The 18,251-nt window shown below is 33.7% G+C and overlaps 1 protein-coding gene across 3 annotated transcripts in view; it reads left to right on the forward strand.

The window, feature by feature from the left end:
• The first annotated feature begins 1,485 nt into the window (after nucleotides 1-1,485).
• The window catches only part of LOC150093189 (transcriptional coactivator YAP1-like), a 241,776-nt gene continuing 225,010 nt past the window's right edge, over nucleotides 1,486-18,251 (forward strand). For 2 of the 3 annotated variants that reach the window (XM_090413261.1, XM_090413263.1), the window contains exons 1-2: nucleotides 1,486-1,607; nucleotides 3,886-4,665. In XM_090413261.1, coding sequence (XP_090269387.1) covers nucleotides 4,157-4,665 — 509 coding nt within the window. In that variant the 5' untranslated portion in view covers nucleotides 1,486-1,607; nucleotides 3,886-4,156. The remainder of the gene's footprint in view (nucleotides 1,608-3,885; nucleotides 4,666-18,251) is intronic. The other variant, XM_090413262.1, reaches the window with a different exon arrangement.

The raw sequence follows: 18,251 nt of genomic DNA on the forward strand, positions 1-18,251 counted from the left end.
GCAATCTTTGCAATATGCCCTTTAAACTTAAGTTCTCTGTCCGCAATAACTCCCAAGTCTCTTGTCTCATCAACTTCTTGCAGTTCAGTTCCGTTGATAGAGTAAACAGCATGATGATGTCATCCTCCCGAAGTGCATCACCTTACACTTAGCTACGTTGAACTGACATAGAATTAATTAGATTTCTGTAAAGCCAAGTTACTTCACCATGACAGGCGTTTGAACTGAATACTAGGGTAAGTCGCTCAAAGGAAAAGTTACTTAACGATTGCTTATCTCTCAAATGAACATCATCATGTGCATTTATAAGAAATGTATACCACGAGTATGTTCTCTCTCCCTCTTTCATATTTTACTGTCTAGAGCCACGTGCTGGCTAAATCCACCATGTAGTTCTCAGTATGATATAAAAATAAGACTTTTAATTCCTTCATTCCACACAAAAAAAAAGTATGTATTACTCTTTCAGCTCTAACTTTTCGGACTTAGTTGGCGACTAGAGGAACTTTTTCTACTACTTTTTTTTCAGTCGGTTCCCAAATTAGTCGATCTTTGGCACAAGAGATAAAGTTTTATCTTTCAGATTCTAAGATTTTAACCACACAACTCAAGAAAAGCAACTGCTGAGCTCACGCTATTTCAAATAATAATACAGTTGAGGTTAGGGACCAAGAAATAGCAGCAGTTTTCTGTCAAACTCTTACCTCTAGTTCCCCATGAAAATCATTGATAGCTCTCAATAGCTGCTAAGGATGGAGATTGACTGCCCACCATTCTCAAAGAAACCTACTTAGGGTTAAACGTCCTCGTCTGCTCCCTTTCAGGAATAAATGGTGTTAACGAATTAGCGGCGTTTTCAGAAATCAGTAGATAAGCGGCGTCTACCATTGCGTGCATTCCAGTGGTATGCTGGTTTTTAAGGAGCGATATCCTGATCCTAACTGATATTTATTTGTAATCCAAGTGTCTCCAACCGAAAAATTCCTACTTACCTTTTGGCATATATCGACTAACTCTGGACCAGCTGAAAAAAAAAAAAAAAAAAAAAATCTTGTCTTACTTAACATACTCGTTAAAATTTACCATCACGTTATCCTGGCCCATATACTAAGACTTTATTTATTTTTATAATTAGCTCACACATTGTTTAAATTACACCTAAGTAAGATAAATTGTGTGCGCGCGTTTTCTGGATGGTTTGCATGTAATGTAATGTAATGTCCGAGATTTCAAAAGGAAAACCCCGTTATCTCTGTGTCAGACAGTTAAAAAAGATAGCTATCGCTAATGACTGCGCTTTATATATATATATATATATATATATTAATTTGTATGTTGCATTTGTAATTAACTGGCATATTTGCACTAGAAATAAATAAATAAATAAAAAGCAAACTATGAACAGTGCGCATATTTACCTTTCAAAAGCGACCTCTGAAGAGCACATATATTTACTTGCATTAGTGATTTGTGGGTGTGGAATTCAACCTAAGAATATCGTATCAGCGGAACTTTTAGCAACTTTCGAAATAAAACAATTGAGTAACAGAAGAAACAGAACGAAGGTTGAATTGTTTAAAGCAGAACTTCGCGCCCACACTCAGTTGGTGAGTCGTTAAGAATTTTTATACTTTTTTTTCAATAAACCTGAGCGCTACTTAGCTAGTCCTACACATACTAAAAAGCCTATCTTCATTGTTTTATAAAAATATCCTAGAAAAAACGTGACTGTTTTTTTTTGTGTGTGTGTGTGTGTGTGATATTATAGTGTATATTGTTTTGAAGGCCAAAACAGCAAAAGTTATTAGTCTGAACATTACGCATGTCTATTTTGTTGAATGAAAAATGTGATTTTTTGGGCAGGAAATGCTCTTTCACCTGCGAATGGTTAACTCGTTTATAAGAGAAAAAGTCCCGGATGAAAGGTTCTCGTAATGCAACGGATTCGAATAGACTTTCCAACTGGAAAGCAAATGTTGAACTACTAATAATAATAACCGGCAGCTCAATATTATTATTATATGATTTAATAAATACAGTCAACTTTCAATATAAAAACTCCTAGGGACAACAGGAATTGTTTGTCATAAGCGGAGTGACAGTGAATACATACAATACAGTGAATTTCCTTTCCACACATATTGTGCATACGGATCTTGAATCATACTTTTCAGTAATTTGTTACAGTAGTCGATTTTGTATAATACGTTTGCTAAAGTGACAGCCGACTGTAATAAAATCCTAAAATCTATGCTTATATTTTGATTTGATTTGTCTGATAAATTTAAACAATATTAAAATTTTAAATAGACATTTTGGATAAAATTTAGTTTGTTTGCATTATATTATTTTTCTTTATTTCTGCTAATTTGTTTTCAGTTAATTGGTATTGCAACGTCAAATGTTGTTCAAGTATTAGAAACTTTCACAGCTCATTTTCGCTTAGAATGAATAGTAAAGCCGTACTAAGACTGAACTAATGAGGTAGGGAGGCAAAATGGTCCGGTTATCACTGCTTTTAAGCAGTCCAAATAACACACACACACACAATAACAAAAAAAAAATCGTGGAGATTTTTTAGGAGAGTTATTATTATTATTAGGACTCATTGAACGCTGGCGGAGTACGATGGTGATAATCATTGTCTCCTACTAATTTAGCATTAATAATGACTATACTGTAATAGAAATAATCAAAACCGGATATGGCTCGTTTCCTGAAGCCTTGTTTGTAATGGAGTACTAGATTAAACTTAATCACTGCCTTACGGAGAGATTAAATGGAAACGAAGCATATATATATATATATATATATATATATATATATATATATATATATCATTTTTTAAAAAAATCTTTTGGGATGAGTGCAATAAACTATTGCAATTAGCAAAAACTGACATGGATTTCCTATATAACCAGGCAGAATTTCCAGTTTCACCGTTGGGAAGTTTCTGTCATTCCTTCTATGATCTTAGTAAATTGACCTCTAAGACAATCGACTCATCCAAGAGTCAATTTATCTGTCTGTCCGTACGCAAGTTACTCATGCGAATGGATGGATTTTACTCAGTCTTGTCAAACCTTTTCTTTTATAATGAGTCCGCGATGAGTCTTTTGACTCCATGGAGGCTGAATAATAATAATAATAATCAATTAGACCGTTTGCAAGGACACAAAACGACAAACGATTGAAATGATATGTGAATTTAATAAAATCTGGAATATACACGATGACAAAACGATTCTAACCGAGAATGATAATTCGAAACTTGCTGTGAATTTGGAGGGAGGAAGAGTATTTAGGATCTGTATTGGCTTTCATGTGTGTATATATATATATATGAGAGAGAGAGAGAAAGATAATTCCCAAGCTTTTTAGGGATGAGAAGAATCTCATGCTTCCGATTACCTCTCTCTAATTCTTGGGTGCGACAATGAAGCGGGTATACGAATATGACTCTGAAACCCACGTATCATATATTATCATGACTTCATATTATTTTATAAAAAGTTTAAAAAAGTTTTATTCAGTTATTTTTCTAGTTTGATTTCAGTCATTTAATACAATTTACAATACATTAATATTACAACTTATAAATGCATATCTCACTATAATATTCAAAAAATGCAATATATCTAAAACTTCTGTCAAACTTTAGTTCTAACGAGCACTTGCCGCAGAACGGAATGCACTGACAGCTCACCACATACACCCAATCCAAGGCCTCTTTATTATGTCTTGCCCACGAGTGGGCTATTAGTGTTTAGTACCTTAAAGACGATAAATTTGTGTGGTATCTTTGTATTATTCCGCCAACAAACACATGCCATTCTTAATGACAATCGCATATTTAAACAGCTATATATATTCTTTTAATTACAGAAGAACCTACAAATTATTCTTTGCCAAGGATATAAAAGCAGCACATAAAATTTGTTGCACTATTTTTCTAGTGCGGAGGAGCAGAAGGTTCGTATGGCTGTCGCTTGACTTTCACCTGAAGCTGCCGCCAGTAAGTACGACGGCGAGCCAAGGGCAAAGCTACGATATTTCGAATTGTACCAAGTCTTTGTTCGAATATTTTTCGATCCTGGATGACTGCCTGCTGAATCGGTTATTGAGCGATCCAGGAAGTAATCGCTAAAGAATCAAGATGTCCCAGCAACGGGATGTCGTTGAACAGAAAGGACCTAACCAAATTGTTCGCATAAGAAGCGATAGTGAAACAAACTTAGATGACCTCTTCAAAGCAGTGATGCACCCCAAAGATAGCCAGGTTCCTTTGAGTGTGCCAATGAGATTGCGAAATTTACCTCCTTCCTTCTTCAAACAGCCAGATAGAGGATCAAAATCAGCTTCGCACAGTAGAGAATCTAGTTCAGATACAACCTATTCTGCCCCGCCTCAAGTGCCAGTGTCGGCGTGTTCGAACAGTGCACCTCAGCCACCGCCGCTACCACCACAGCAGCAACACCCCAGCGGGCTTCCAATCAACCATCCCCGAGCTCACTCGTCACCTGCCACTTTACAGCAAACTTATAGCAACAGTTCATCACAACATCAACATCTTCGACAGCATAGCTATGACATTACAGATGATATGCCTCTTCCTCCTGGATGGGAAATGGCCAAAACCCCATCTGGACAAAGATATTTTCTAAAGTAAGTTTGTATGTTATTAGTAAATTAAAAAAGCGGGTGATTATTGCATTTCATTAATATTGCTGTATTTATTTGAACATGATATATGACAGTCCAGCTAAAATAGATATAATGACATGTGCAGAAACTGAATTTGTCAAAAGTAAATTGCATCGAAAATTGGAAAAAGAAAAACGAGTGACGAAACTATGATGTTGAACTTTTTCCTTTCATAATAAGATTTCAATGTATCCCTTTGAGTTTTGTGATCTTTGCATTTCTGGATATTGTAGTTACACCACTTATGTCGGATATTGAATCCAACATTATTTCAAAGCCGAATAGAGAAACTACAAGAGTTTCTCTATAGAAACTATAAAAGTTTCGGAGGATCCAAGCGTATGCAAATCAGAAAATCGGTTTGATAGTATCGTTAATTAATATAATGCACAGATGATCCGGACGTATTTGCAGGAATATAATCTATGTCATTCTGATATTCCATTAGTTAAGTGATTAGAGAAATTTTTGTATATGATTTATATGAGTTAGGCCAAATTCTCTAAATATATATTAGTTTATTTAATAAATATATGACATAAAAATTGTTAACAATTTCAAATGATAGAATAACTCATTTCGCTACACACATGATAGCTTATTAACACAATCGTTGTGTGACACGAAATTAATAACAATAATCTTTTTTTTTTTTTTGTGACTTTCAGTATTTTGCTTCCAACAGTCATTTCTCTCATGTCATGTTTGATAGTGATTCTGTTCTTTTTCAGTTGTTTGTCCACGGTGTAATTTAAGTGCTTTATTTAATGGTGCCGTTTTCAGATAAATATATTAAAATGCAGTGTGGCATATATATTTATTTAAATTAGTATTTTGTTAAACTGGATTGTGGTGATTTTGATTTTTCTTTATGCAGCAAGCAATACAAAGTTTTATAAGTGCAAAATACTAACAGTTTTGAACAACATTGGATTATGTAGAAAGTATTTTACCTTGGGTATAATAAATGTTAAAGATACCAAGCTATTTTAAACCTGGTTTTACTCCATTTTCCAAGTAAGCAAACAGACAAACAAGTCAAGTTTGCACCTGCAAGTGTTGCAAGTCTAGCTGACCCCTGCACGTAGTGCAAGACCAAGGCAACTCATGGTAAAAGTAGAATAAGCTCTGATCACTAATCTTAATATTTACCCTTAATGCAAAGCACATCTCCTGGAAGAGATGTATGATGCTTTGTATTAAAGGCAAGGGTTCACTACCCAACTGGTTTCGACCTTTATTGAAGTCTCATCAGTGGGAGCCAGGCTAGAAATACCAAGATTGCCCCTTGCCTAACTTGTTTGTCTGTTTGCTTACTTGGGAAATGGAGGAAAACCAGGTGTAAAATAGCTTGGGATCTTTAACAACATTGGATTATACTGACATATCTGCTTTTATCTGAGACATTAGTACATACTTATTTTGTCATCTCATCTTTTACTTTCTGCTTAGATGTGTTGTAATTCATCCGGAAAAAAAAAAAATAATACGGGATTTATTATCCCCTTAACTTCAAAGTATTCTTTATTTGATACTAGTATTTATTGGCAGTCTCTCCTTAAAGAAAGTTAGTTTTTCTAATATGTTCAGGAAAAGAGTAAAATTTGTTTCTGGTATTTGTATGTTTTACTTCGAGAATCTTGGGTCTGTCGGGTTTGACAAACCTTTGGAAAAATTTCAGTTGAGAGTGAGTTAACTGATCTCATAGGTGGAATAGTTTTTCTTCCCGAAGTTCGTTTTTTTTTTCCAAGGCATAAGACTAACCGGCTTATCCTAAAGTTATGGTTACGAAACCAACCTGGGTACGCTTCAGGCCTTAAGGGCCTGTATTATTGTGTTTTATTTTACTGACAGTTTAACCTTTAAGTGTGATGGCATTTGTAAATTTGATTAATTTTATTAGACGTACATCAATGATAGTAACTCCTGACACTTCATGCCCAACATAATGAGAATGAAGTTGGCACAGGAAATGGAGAAATATTGAGATGTCAGATGTCCCCTAAAAATTTTTAGAAATTTTATAGATCATTTGTAAATAAATATACAGTATGGCCTATAAGTCAGGAAAGGGGTTAAATATTTAATAACTTTTTGTTGTAATGAAACACAGAACCTTGATATTTTTCTTATTAGAATATTGTTATAACAGACTTATAATGAAATATAACTCTGTTATAACAATATTTTACAGTGGTTAAGAAATTGTGATTTTACATATATAAATTTGAAATTTTGTATAAAAAAATTCATATAGTCGGAAAAAAAAAAAGATGTTATGAATTTTTGTTGTAACAAGTAAACATCTGGACTGGCAAAAATTGTCCTTGAACCAAAGAACAAATGCACTGATTGAGTTTATCACTTATAGTTACAATTTCCATAAAATCAAACAGCATATTACTGGTAACTTCCAGTTCATTCACAAAAAGACATTTACAGTACAAATTCCTGCAGTCTCATGACTAGAATTGTTGCTGAAACATGTAGCAATATGAGCATTGGATCAAACAACGTGGTGTGTGTGTGTGTGTCTATCTTCTTGGCTTCCCGTATTAGCAATTGTTTGCCTGTAACGTTTTCAAGGGTTTAAAAAGTCTTCTGTCCATCTCCTCCTGGGTCTTCCTCTTGATCGGCGTCCCTTTTGGTTTATATTTCCAGGCAATATTTTGCCATCTGTCCTCATTCATTCTTTCTACATGGTTTTTCCAGTTCTTTCTATTGTTTGTGATGTCTTCTGTTATGTTAATTATAGATAACTGCCTTCTTATTTTCTCATTTCTTATCTTGTCTATTCTTTTATATCTTATGATATAAAAGAATAGACCAGATCTATTCTTAGGAACTAAGGAACTTCACATCTGCAGCTTCCACCTGTCTTTTATCTCGTTCTCCCCACATTCACATTGCACTGCCATATTTCAGAATATTTTAAATAAAACTATATTGTTTTATATAGTTTTATTTGGGTTGTTCTAGACATCTATTTACTGAAGTGTCTGTTCCGATGACTGCTAGGAATTTTTGCTTTTTATATGCAATGCCAATTTCTCCATTGGGGCATATGTAATTTCCTAGATATTTAAATTTGTTCACTTGTTCTATTACTTTGCTGTGGATGACTCGTTTGCACTTTTAATTTCTTTACCTTGAAATGCTATTGATTTCGTTTTATTTATTTAGATTTTCATGTCACACTGTTTATTGTTTTGTTCAACAAAACTATATATATATTGTGTGTGTGCACAAAAGTGAAAAATGGGATAGATAGAGTATAGCTATTTTTTTATTTTTTTGTTTTGTTGTTGCAGATGCTGACATTTATGCTGTTGTTGTTATTGTAGTGTCATGGAAGATCTCATTCAGATAACAGCATATCTATTAGTGAAGTTTAAACTTGTACACACTCAGGCATTCACCACATATTCTGGCAATGTACCACTTCTATGCATGTACGTCTGCTTTCTTCACCACACTGTTACCCTTTTAGGAATATCCTCTCATTCTCACTCTCTGCTTATGTATGATCCTTTCCATATTGATAATGTAAATTCCTTTTATCAATTTAAACCTATTCACTGAACTCTGTAATTTTTATTTCTTCAACCTCCCATAACCAACGTTAAGGATCCTGATATCATCATAGTACTTGTCTCTAGACCTTCTCAATAGTCCACATTACAATGGAAACCAGTGACCAATGATGAATGGTACACCCACCACCTTAACTTTACTTGTCATGTGCTTCATATCATAGAAGTGCACTGTGTATTCTTCACAACACTTTGCATTGTTGCAAAGGCAAAGTGAGAACCTAACTTCAGGACACCATTGATCAAGACCTCACTCCTAGATTCTGAATGTCATCTACTTGAAATACTGTTCCACTAGAGAGAGAACAAATGGAGAAGACTAGATCATTAATTGGATAGTGCAGAGTTTCCAGATGTGAATAGTTAAAAATGGACATGCTATAATTTACTAAAACAGAATGCTGAACATAGTTCATTATTTCATGTTAACTTTAATTGTCAATCATCACTCTATCAATTTCTTGTGGAAACAGCTATGCCACATTGGCAGATTTGTTATTTACACAACTGTAGAAAACAACCAGAAGTTTGGTAATGATGAATGCTGAATTATGAAATACTGTTTCATAATTCATAATTTAACTTTATATGTTTAAAAATTATCCATTACAAAGGAGTACCTCCTTAGCACAATTGGAAGAACAACAAGACATTGCATCCTTTGATTGGAAAAGATCTGGGTCCGATTCTCACCATGATGAGAGGAATCTCTATATGAGCATTTTCAAGTGAAGGTGGATTAGTCGATCGCATATGGAAGTAGCAGGGTTTTTCTCCTAGAAACTTGGGTTTTTTTCATTCTTGTATTATACAACTTGGCCATGAGAACACATACAATTTACAAACAAAAAATGTTATCATGGTGATGGTAAATGCCATTGTGTTGTTGATGGTAGTTGTGTCATTAGTTAGAAGGGAGGCAGTGAGTTGTGTGTAGTAGGGTAGCATGTCCCCTCCTTTCCCCCCACAGTGAGTTCCAGTATTCCTTGGAGGTATACATAATAATAATATGGATTGTGACTGATTTTGCTTAAACTTTTTCACTATACTTCCTGTATTTTCTTTGTTAATTATAAAGGAATACATCAATTATGGTATGATAATTAGTTGCTTGCAAGAAATTATATTCTCTCCATCAAACATATTTTGAACTATATGCTGCATTGTTGCAGTCTGATGTTCTGTGTGATGGTATATTCCATTATTAAAGTTGAATGAACTAGGATTATCCAGTCATGATGTTCGATGATTTGGTTATAATGCAATTTAATGTTTGAAAATTTTTTTTTTTTTTCCAACTTTCTGCTAGAAGCAAATGCTATCTTACATTTCTGAATTATGGAAAATGTCCATTTGTGAATAAGAGGCTTTGGATGGATAAAGGTGAAAATTTGCTTATGCTGAAAGCTATTGACCATCTGGTTGGGAGAGATTTTTATTTAATAAGGAATTTTTATTTAGTATAGATATGTAATCCATATTTTAAAATTTGTCAGGTTTTTCAGATTATTTTTCTGATAAAGGACAGTATCAATTAAGTGGTACACATCAAATGGTCAAATAGTATGCATAGCTTGTTCGAAGCACTTGACATAGATTTCTTTTTTAGCCATTGCATCCAGATGAGGATGAAAAATAAGCTGATGGGGTGGCATAGAAGAGTTGCTCACAGACCAGTATTAAAATGTATGGAATTGCATAGTCCAAGAGAATGAAAGTAACTAGTATTTGACATAAACTTTTTTAAAATATTAATACATAGTACTGCATAAGAACAAAAGAAATTATTAAGCTGCTGGTATTTCATTGGATTCAAACCAGAATCTTCAGAGCACAAGGCATTACAACCTCGTAATTCAACACAAGTTATTACAACCAAGTAATTGCAGAAACAATTCAGGTTATATCAGAATAAAATAATAACAGAATTTTTATAATAGAAAATTTATAATTTTTTATTAACAGAATTTTTGAAGTTTTTTGACCATTTTCAGTGCAACTAAATTTGTCATAAAAGGAAAGAATAACAATTAAGAAAGAAATGAAAACACTCGTATTACAAATATGGGCATAAGCATGAGAGGTTCATCTTATATCATTAAAGTCCAAAATAATTCACTTTTGGTGAAGACATATATAACATTAATTACAACATGAAAGTGTATTTAGCAAGATTTCTTGAGAAAGTCGAGAAAGAAAATTGAGTGGTTAAGAACATTCTTATTTAAATCTGATACATCAAAACTTCCTAACTGTCCTAAAAATGTTACTATAGCACTGCTCTTTATCCATTTTATGCATTGCCTAGTAAATGTGGCATGACTCACAAGATTCAATCTTGTTCAGCTCAGAGGTATATAATTCAGTTGCTCTTCTAAGTGTACCATCACAGATCTATCCATCTGCCCATAGTATGAAAGACCACAAGGGCAAGGAACCCAATAAACTCCTGGATGGAACAGAGGAAAAGTTGATTTTTCAGAGTGTAGAAATGCTACTGATTTGTAAAGTGAATGGAAGAAGATTTGCAGATTTCCAATAAATGTTTAATATAAAGAGTGGAAACTAAAAATCTCCTATCGAAGAGAAAGATATAAATCAAAGTTGTTTATTATGAAATCAGCATTAGAACAATTCAAAAGGAATGTGAATTTTATTGTAGCAATTCCTGCTGTAAAAGAGCTAGAGTGTACGATTTGTATGCAGAATGAAAAAGTTTTGATGCTACTGCCATTGGACCAAAGGTCTTAAAATAACAGCCTCTCAAATTCTGGGTAATATTAAGGTTGTACTTGATATTAAGAGAGCTTTATTGCCAGTGCTTGCAATAAAAGTCTTACAGATTTGTAACAATTTCTATATAGTATTATTTGTTTTCTTCCATTTAATCCTGTGTGATGTTCAACATGTGATGTGCTGGTCCTGACCTGCCATAATGATGGTATCATGTATTTCATTCGTCTAAGCAAATGTTAACAGTTCTTCATGTTAATGTCTGTGAAGAGGAACTGTTCCTGTTAACATCAAAGGATGAAGCTTGTCCTTAGGACAAGAGATAAAGATGGCTGGTTTGTTATGTAGTTTAAGTGTTTTGAAGATTATGTAGTACTTTAGTGGTTGTCTTTTCAGATACCTTGGATATAAAGGATGATGATAGTTTTGCTTTGGTCTTGTATATCATGGGAGGTGGGTGAGAGGAATGAATTTATAGGAGTTAATTTATAGGAGTTTAACCACTGGCTAAAAAGTGTAGCACGGATAATTGAGTTTGGCGATAAGTACTGTGCTATGTTATTGGATACTATATTATTTTGTGACACCTCCAGTGAGTCCAAGGACTCATTGCAGGAGTGCACTCTACTGCAGTAAATACATCTCACCCTCTCCACTACTACCATCAATGCCATCTACTGCTCATCATCACCAACAGTATTTTTTGTCTGTAAATTGAATGTGTGTTCGGAAGGCCGATTTGTCTGTACACGAAAAACCCGAGTTTCCAGGAGAAAAAAACCCTACTACCTACGTATGAGATCAGCTAACTCGCCTTCAGTTGAAAAAGCCCATATAAGGATTCACCTCATCATGACAAGAATCAAACCCAGGTCTTTTCCAATTGAAGGGCACAATGTTCCACTGTTATTGGGCTGGATAATGGTGTGATTGTTTACCCAGGATATAGGAGATGAGAACAGTTTTGTCACGATTTTGTATTATTCATTCATCCAAGATGGGGTTTGAATCCTCTGATTTTGGGTTTTAGGCAATTTAATGCAGCTAACCTTCCAAGACTTGCTCAAGACTGCTTCTCATTTTTATAGTTAATAATACTATATAAATTTTAAAATTTCTCAACCTTAAGAATACTTTTCACACGTTTTGGGCAGTACATGAGAAACTTTACTAAAATGTTCGATACTATCCAGAAAAGTATTCAGTTAATAGATGAGATCCCCCCCCTCCCTCTCTCTCTTTTTCATAGACATTCTTTTTCTGTCTTGTGTCTTTTCTATTGGTAATTTCACAGACACTATTCTTCAAAGTCTATAAAAATGTGTAGCTGTGGTCTTCAAGTTTACTGAATTAGTTTCTTGTACTCTTTTATTCCATCTTCTGAGGACTATTCTATTCTCTGGAATAGTCCTCATTGATTTCCCCAAGAACACCTTCACTTGTTTAGGGAATGCACACGTGCATTCCTGTTCCTTTTTTTTAACTACTTGTGTATACAAGACACTGATATGCATTTGATTTTGCAACTTCTTGAGATTAATATAAAAAAAGTTCAATTTTATAATTCTAATGATTTATAAAATATATACCTATATAACATAATTATAAGAATCATATTATACTATGTTCTATAATTAGAACATAGTATGAGATAAAAGATATTTCAGCATTTGCAGAGGATTATGGCTATGATGTTAACATTAGCTAATATAGTGTGATTTGTTTTCAGGCACTAGTTCATCTGCATGTGGATTAGTGTGCCAAGTTTAGATTGAGATAAGTGTGTGTGTGTGTATGTATGCGTGCATTTATGTACACGCATACATGTTTTAAGTCTAGTTACAAAAGGGTTGAGTTATATGCATCTAATATATTTAAAATAATGCACAATAATTTATGCATCATGTCTGTGTATAAGTATGCTAGTGATTATTCTTTGTAAATATTAGCAAGCATTTCCTCATTTATCTAAGGTCTGATGGGTTAAGTTATGGATTAGTGATTTTCACACAATGGAAATGGTTTCTGTTCAGCATGTCAAGTAATCTTATTACTTCCATACTCTGAAAATCCTCTCTTAGCGCTTTTTTTTTTTTTTAAATAATAATAATAATACCAAATAAAGCATGGTGGCACTGTTATCCAGTTCATATTATGATCTGATTTTGAAACATACTTTAGATGTTAATCCTGTCCTGCCTATTTTATTTATGTTCCACGTCACTTTGGCATTTTCTTATCTGGATTTCAGTGATCAGCTTATCTAAGTTGGCTATGATTTCCCAAGAGCACATCTATTCTAGATACCAAGACAATTGTCAAATGGTTGTCTGTCTTCTAATAAACTATAACAGGTCTTGATGATTTTGTACTGGCTTATAGGGGACCTCATAGTGTTATAGATGAACTGTTGAACTCTTGTTTATAATTAATGTAACATTTTCATTGGGGGTATCCATGAGATAGTGGTACAGTGTAGTGTGAAGATATGATGCTTGGGTTTTCTGCAGATAGATATATAGGATTTCTACAAAAAAATGCCAGCATTTTAAATGAAAATATTTTTCATACCAAATTGTTAATAGTTACTTAGCTGAGATAGTTTGTTTCCATGCATACCAATCCCCATTAATAGAGCCAAGGTAGCAATCAATAAAAAGTTAAAAGTTCAGCATATTTGTCATATACAAAATTCTAGTCATTAGTTTCCACAACAAGTAATTAGATAATTATCAGGCTAATTCACATAATAAATGTACCTAGCTGTGATATAATCAGTTTAAAGAAATGGACGGTGTTGAGAAAATGTATTATTCTCAAGAACTTTAAATGCCCATTTCCTGAATAGGTGGATGGGGAAAAAGACCAGTTTGCTCTACCCATAGTCTCAGCATAGATTTTTCTGCGGGATTATGTACCAGCATAGACTTCAAAAGTGACTCCAACATAAAAGTTAAAAGACAAAATTAGAGATGCTGTAGTTGCATTTACTCCATTTCTTTAAATTGATTATATCACTTTAATGATATAATCAATTTAATAAGAGATAATAATAATAACACAGTATTATTTATTATACCTTATTTTATATGTGTGTGTGTGTGTATGCGTGTGGGCCATCCAACACATCACCAAATGTTGCAGAACCTATAGCATTTGTGTCGTGTAGTCTCTGTAATGTAGTAGCGGTAAATTAGGTTATTTAAGTTAAAAGATTTCTCCTTCATGGAAATGAATTATGGAGATATTTTATAAACTGGAGCTATAAGAACTAATAAAATATTACTCTCTTCTGGTTTCATGTACTCGGTGACTAAATTGCAGTGATCTGGTTAGGTATGATACATTAATAGCACAGTTGTTGACATTTGTGAGCATGTTGTTGCCAAGCCACAGTTAATTAATTGAAATCACTGCAGCCACATCCAAGCTACTTTTGGCACCCTGACAAAAGAAGAAAAATTACAACTATAAACAGATTTAAGATGTAATAACAAATAATAAGTCAATCGTAATCCAATAATGGGAATGGTGGAGGTTTAGAAACCAAATATGCTTAGAGATTGAAATTTTGTATAAGTTGGTGGGAGTAATTAAAAAAAATTACTAGCAGTAAAAAATAACTGAATGTTCCTTCATTAATATCATCACTATTAATGATATTAATAGAGCTAAAAAGAAGTTTGGGGAAATGTACAAAATCAAGTATTACTAAAGTATTTTATTTTAAAAAGCAAAACTTATTATCCAGGATTGAAAGAGGTACTGTCTGTTAGCATTTCACTGAGTGTTCATGTTATTTGTGGATCAAAAAAAAACCAAGTTATTTCATTAAACAATAATAATATAGGATAAAGAGAAAAGCAAACTTTTTTTGTATAGAAAACTGAATTTTTTTAATACTTTGTTGTATCAATATCATTTGACAGCCCATTCTGAATATCTTTGTTTTTGTTAAACAAATAAGATTTCATCAAAGACTAGCTCAGAATCTAGATAATTTTTAATGATTCTTGTGTGTGCTAAAAATTTGAAGACTATCGGAGACATTTATTATTATTGTTATTATTTTGAAATAGGATCACACTCTTAATTTTTAGCACAATTTACAATTTCATTAATGAGATATGTGTACTTCCTTCAGTTTTATTTATATTCAGAAATTCTTCAAACTACATTCAAGTATTGGCATTGAAGATTGGGATATTTTCTTTTATAATCTGCAGGTATAGCTTGTCTTTTTTGCTGATCACATTATGCTGAGATAAGCAATAATGCGCTGCTGTATTATTTTACTGGCCAGTAAAATAATACAGCAGCACACAGGATAACAATGAAGATGTCAGGGTCCTCTGCATCATGGCAATTATCTGATGTAATGTCCACCACCACTCCCAGACTTTCATTTCCTCTACCTCCTTTAAAATTTCTCCACCAAATGTATGCTTTGCATCCCATCATTGCTTACCATATTTCAAAACCTTACACTTTGCAACATTGAACTAATAGTTTCACTTACCTGCTCATTCATGCAATCTGTTCAAGTCCTCCTGTAAGGCCATAACATCTGCTTGACTTTGCATTGCTCTCCCCAATTTTGCATCATCTGCAGACAGCTGCATATCACTAGTTAAACCCATCCCAATATCATTAATATACAAATTGAACAACAGTGGTCCAAAAACCGATCCTTGCAGTGATCATGTGTAATGTTTTGAACAGCTTTACTCATGGCATCTTATCCTATTCCTTTTCCTGATCGAAAATAATTCCATTATGTAGAAGTTATTTTGTCTAAAGCTTAAGAAATTAAATTATTCAACTATATTTTTTGTTTGATTTGATGACATTAAATTGCCCAGGAATTTTCTGAATTTTTCAAAAATATGTTTTAGCTCCAGGGAACTGATAAAGGTGATGAAATCAAAATCCAGTTGATTCATCATATGAATTTAAGGTTCAATATGATTGGACCTTAAACCTAACCTAACCTCACCAGTTTTTCCAACCACAACATCTGACATAGATTGGCCTATAATTTGATGCTTGAATTCTGTCGACTCGTTTATGAACTAGTACAATCTTGCCTTCCTTACTCTCCTTTCAAACTTGACCCAATGAAAGACTCATATTAAACAAATATGTCAAGACAGATGTCAACTCCTTGGCACCTTCCTTCAAAATACATGGTAATACATCATCAAGTCCCACAGCCTTATTAATATCAAGTTTGCTTAATTCCTCATATACGTCCTCACTCACAGTCAGTCTCTCCTCTTCCATATCCACTGTTCTCAAATTGTCCAGATTGTGACATTCACAAGGATGAAAGGCCTTTATCAATCTCTCATTAAATATCTCAACTATATCTGCAGCAATTGTTGTCCTTATACTGCCATTTTCTCCAATCACTGCCATCCTACCACAATTGTTCTTATTTTTGCTGGCTACATATCGAAAGAACTCCCTGAGATTTATTTTTTTGGCTTTATTAGCTAACTGCTGCTCATACCAAACTTTTGCTACCCTTACCAACTGAGTCACCCTCCCTGCCTGTTCTTTGTATTCCTCATGGAATTGATTATTAGCACTCCTTATGTTGCCTCCATAATGCCTTTTTCTTTGTATTACATACTTAATCTCTTCATTCATCCATTTCACTCCTATCTTATTTAACCTTCTGACCTTTGGAATTCATTTAGACATTGGTTCTACTAGATGACGAGATAGCAACTGGAAGTAAAGAAAATGAGTTTGAGTTTTTGAGGGACAACTATCTCAGGCAATATGTAACAGATGGAACATGAGGATTGAGGGTCTTGGATTTGATCATATCATCACAGGATGTTATTAAAAATGAGTTGTCAAATCTCCCTCCAGTTGGTGAGAGTGACCATGAAGTTATTACCTGAGTGGTTGCCAGCCATGTAAGGACTTCTGTGAGGAAATGGTATATGTGGAACTACAAGGCTGGTGATTATGAGAAGCTCATAATCACCAGCCTTGTCTAATTTCTACCCAACTCCTCATTCCATGCTACAGCTCAAAGCTGTCTTCTGAGCTTCTCATAATCACCAGCCTTGTAGTTCCACATATACCATTTCCTCACAGAAGTCCTCATATGGCTGGCACCCACTCAGGTAATAACTTCATGGTCACTCTCACCAACTGGAGGGAGATTTGATAACTCATTTTTAATAACATCCTGTGATGAGATGATCAAATCCAAGACCCTCAATCCTCATGTTCCATCTGTTACATACTGCCTGAGATAGTTGTCCCTCAAAAACTCAAACTCATTTTCTTTACTTCCAGTTGCTATCTCGTCATCCCAATCTATATTGCTGTAATTAAAATCATCCATAATGATCACCCTTTTCCCGTTTGGTTAATTTGCTTATGTATTTTCTGGTCACTACCCTCTACATTACCAGGTCTATTGCAATATCCAACAAAGTATTTCATTCTGTTCACCTGTATCTCACACCATACTGCCCCAAAACCATTACCACTAAATCCCCCTTGCATCTCTACCTTGTATGGACCTAACTCTTTTTCTATCATTAATAACACTCCACCTCCCTTTTTATCCTTTGTCTTCATGAAATACATCATACCCTTCCATCTCTATTCCTGTCAGGATGTTATCCTTCACCCAACCATCAGTGCAACTATTTCATTTCCCTTGTTTCTGATACTTCTAGCATTTGTATAAAAACATAACAGCCCATTTTTGGATCTATAACAAGTTTCTCTGAGAGTGAAATTATGAGATTGACTAAACTCATCTTCAGTTGAAAAAACCCATATAAAGCTATTCCTTATTGTCAGAGACATGTGTCATTTCTTTCATTCGGCATTATAGTCTTATTTATCTGTTGTCCCTAAGCATGATACAGTTTTTTAAAATAATTGGTATTTATGTTTTTCAAAATTTATAAGCACTTATGAATTTCTTGCCTGTTTTTCTTACCCATATAACAATTCTCCCTGTGTGAACTTAATTTGGTATTTTGAATCTTTAAAAATATTGTTTAGCCAAATCAGTTTTGGTTTAGATTTAACTATTTTTAGGAGCTAAATTAAGGGTCCAATTTTTTAAATTATACAAAATAAGATGTTTGTTTATTTTATATGAATTTTACTTAAAAGGACATGCACTTATAACATATTGTACCATGGATGGGTACAATATGTTATAAATGCATGTCCTTTTAAGTA

Source organism: Typopeltis vanoorti, chromosome 24 (assembly GCF_054136105.1).
Source record: "Typopeltis vanoorti isolate ZY-2024b chromosome 24, IOZ_Tvanoo_1.0, whole genome shotgun sequence".
Taxonomy (NCBI): Eukaryota; Metazoa; Arthropoda; class Arachnida; order Uropygi; family Thelyphonidae; genus Typopeltis; species Typopeltis vanoorti.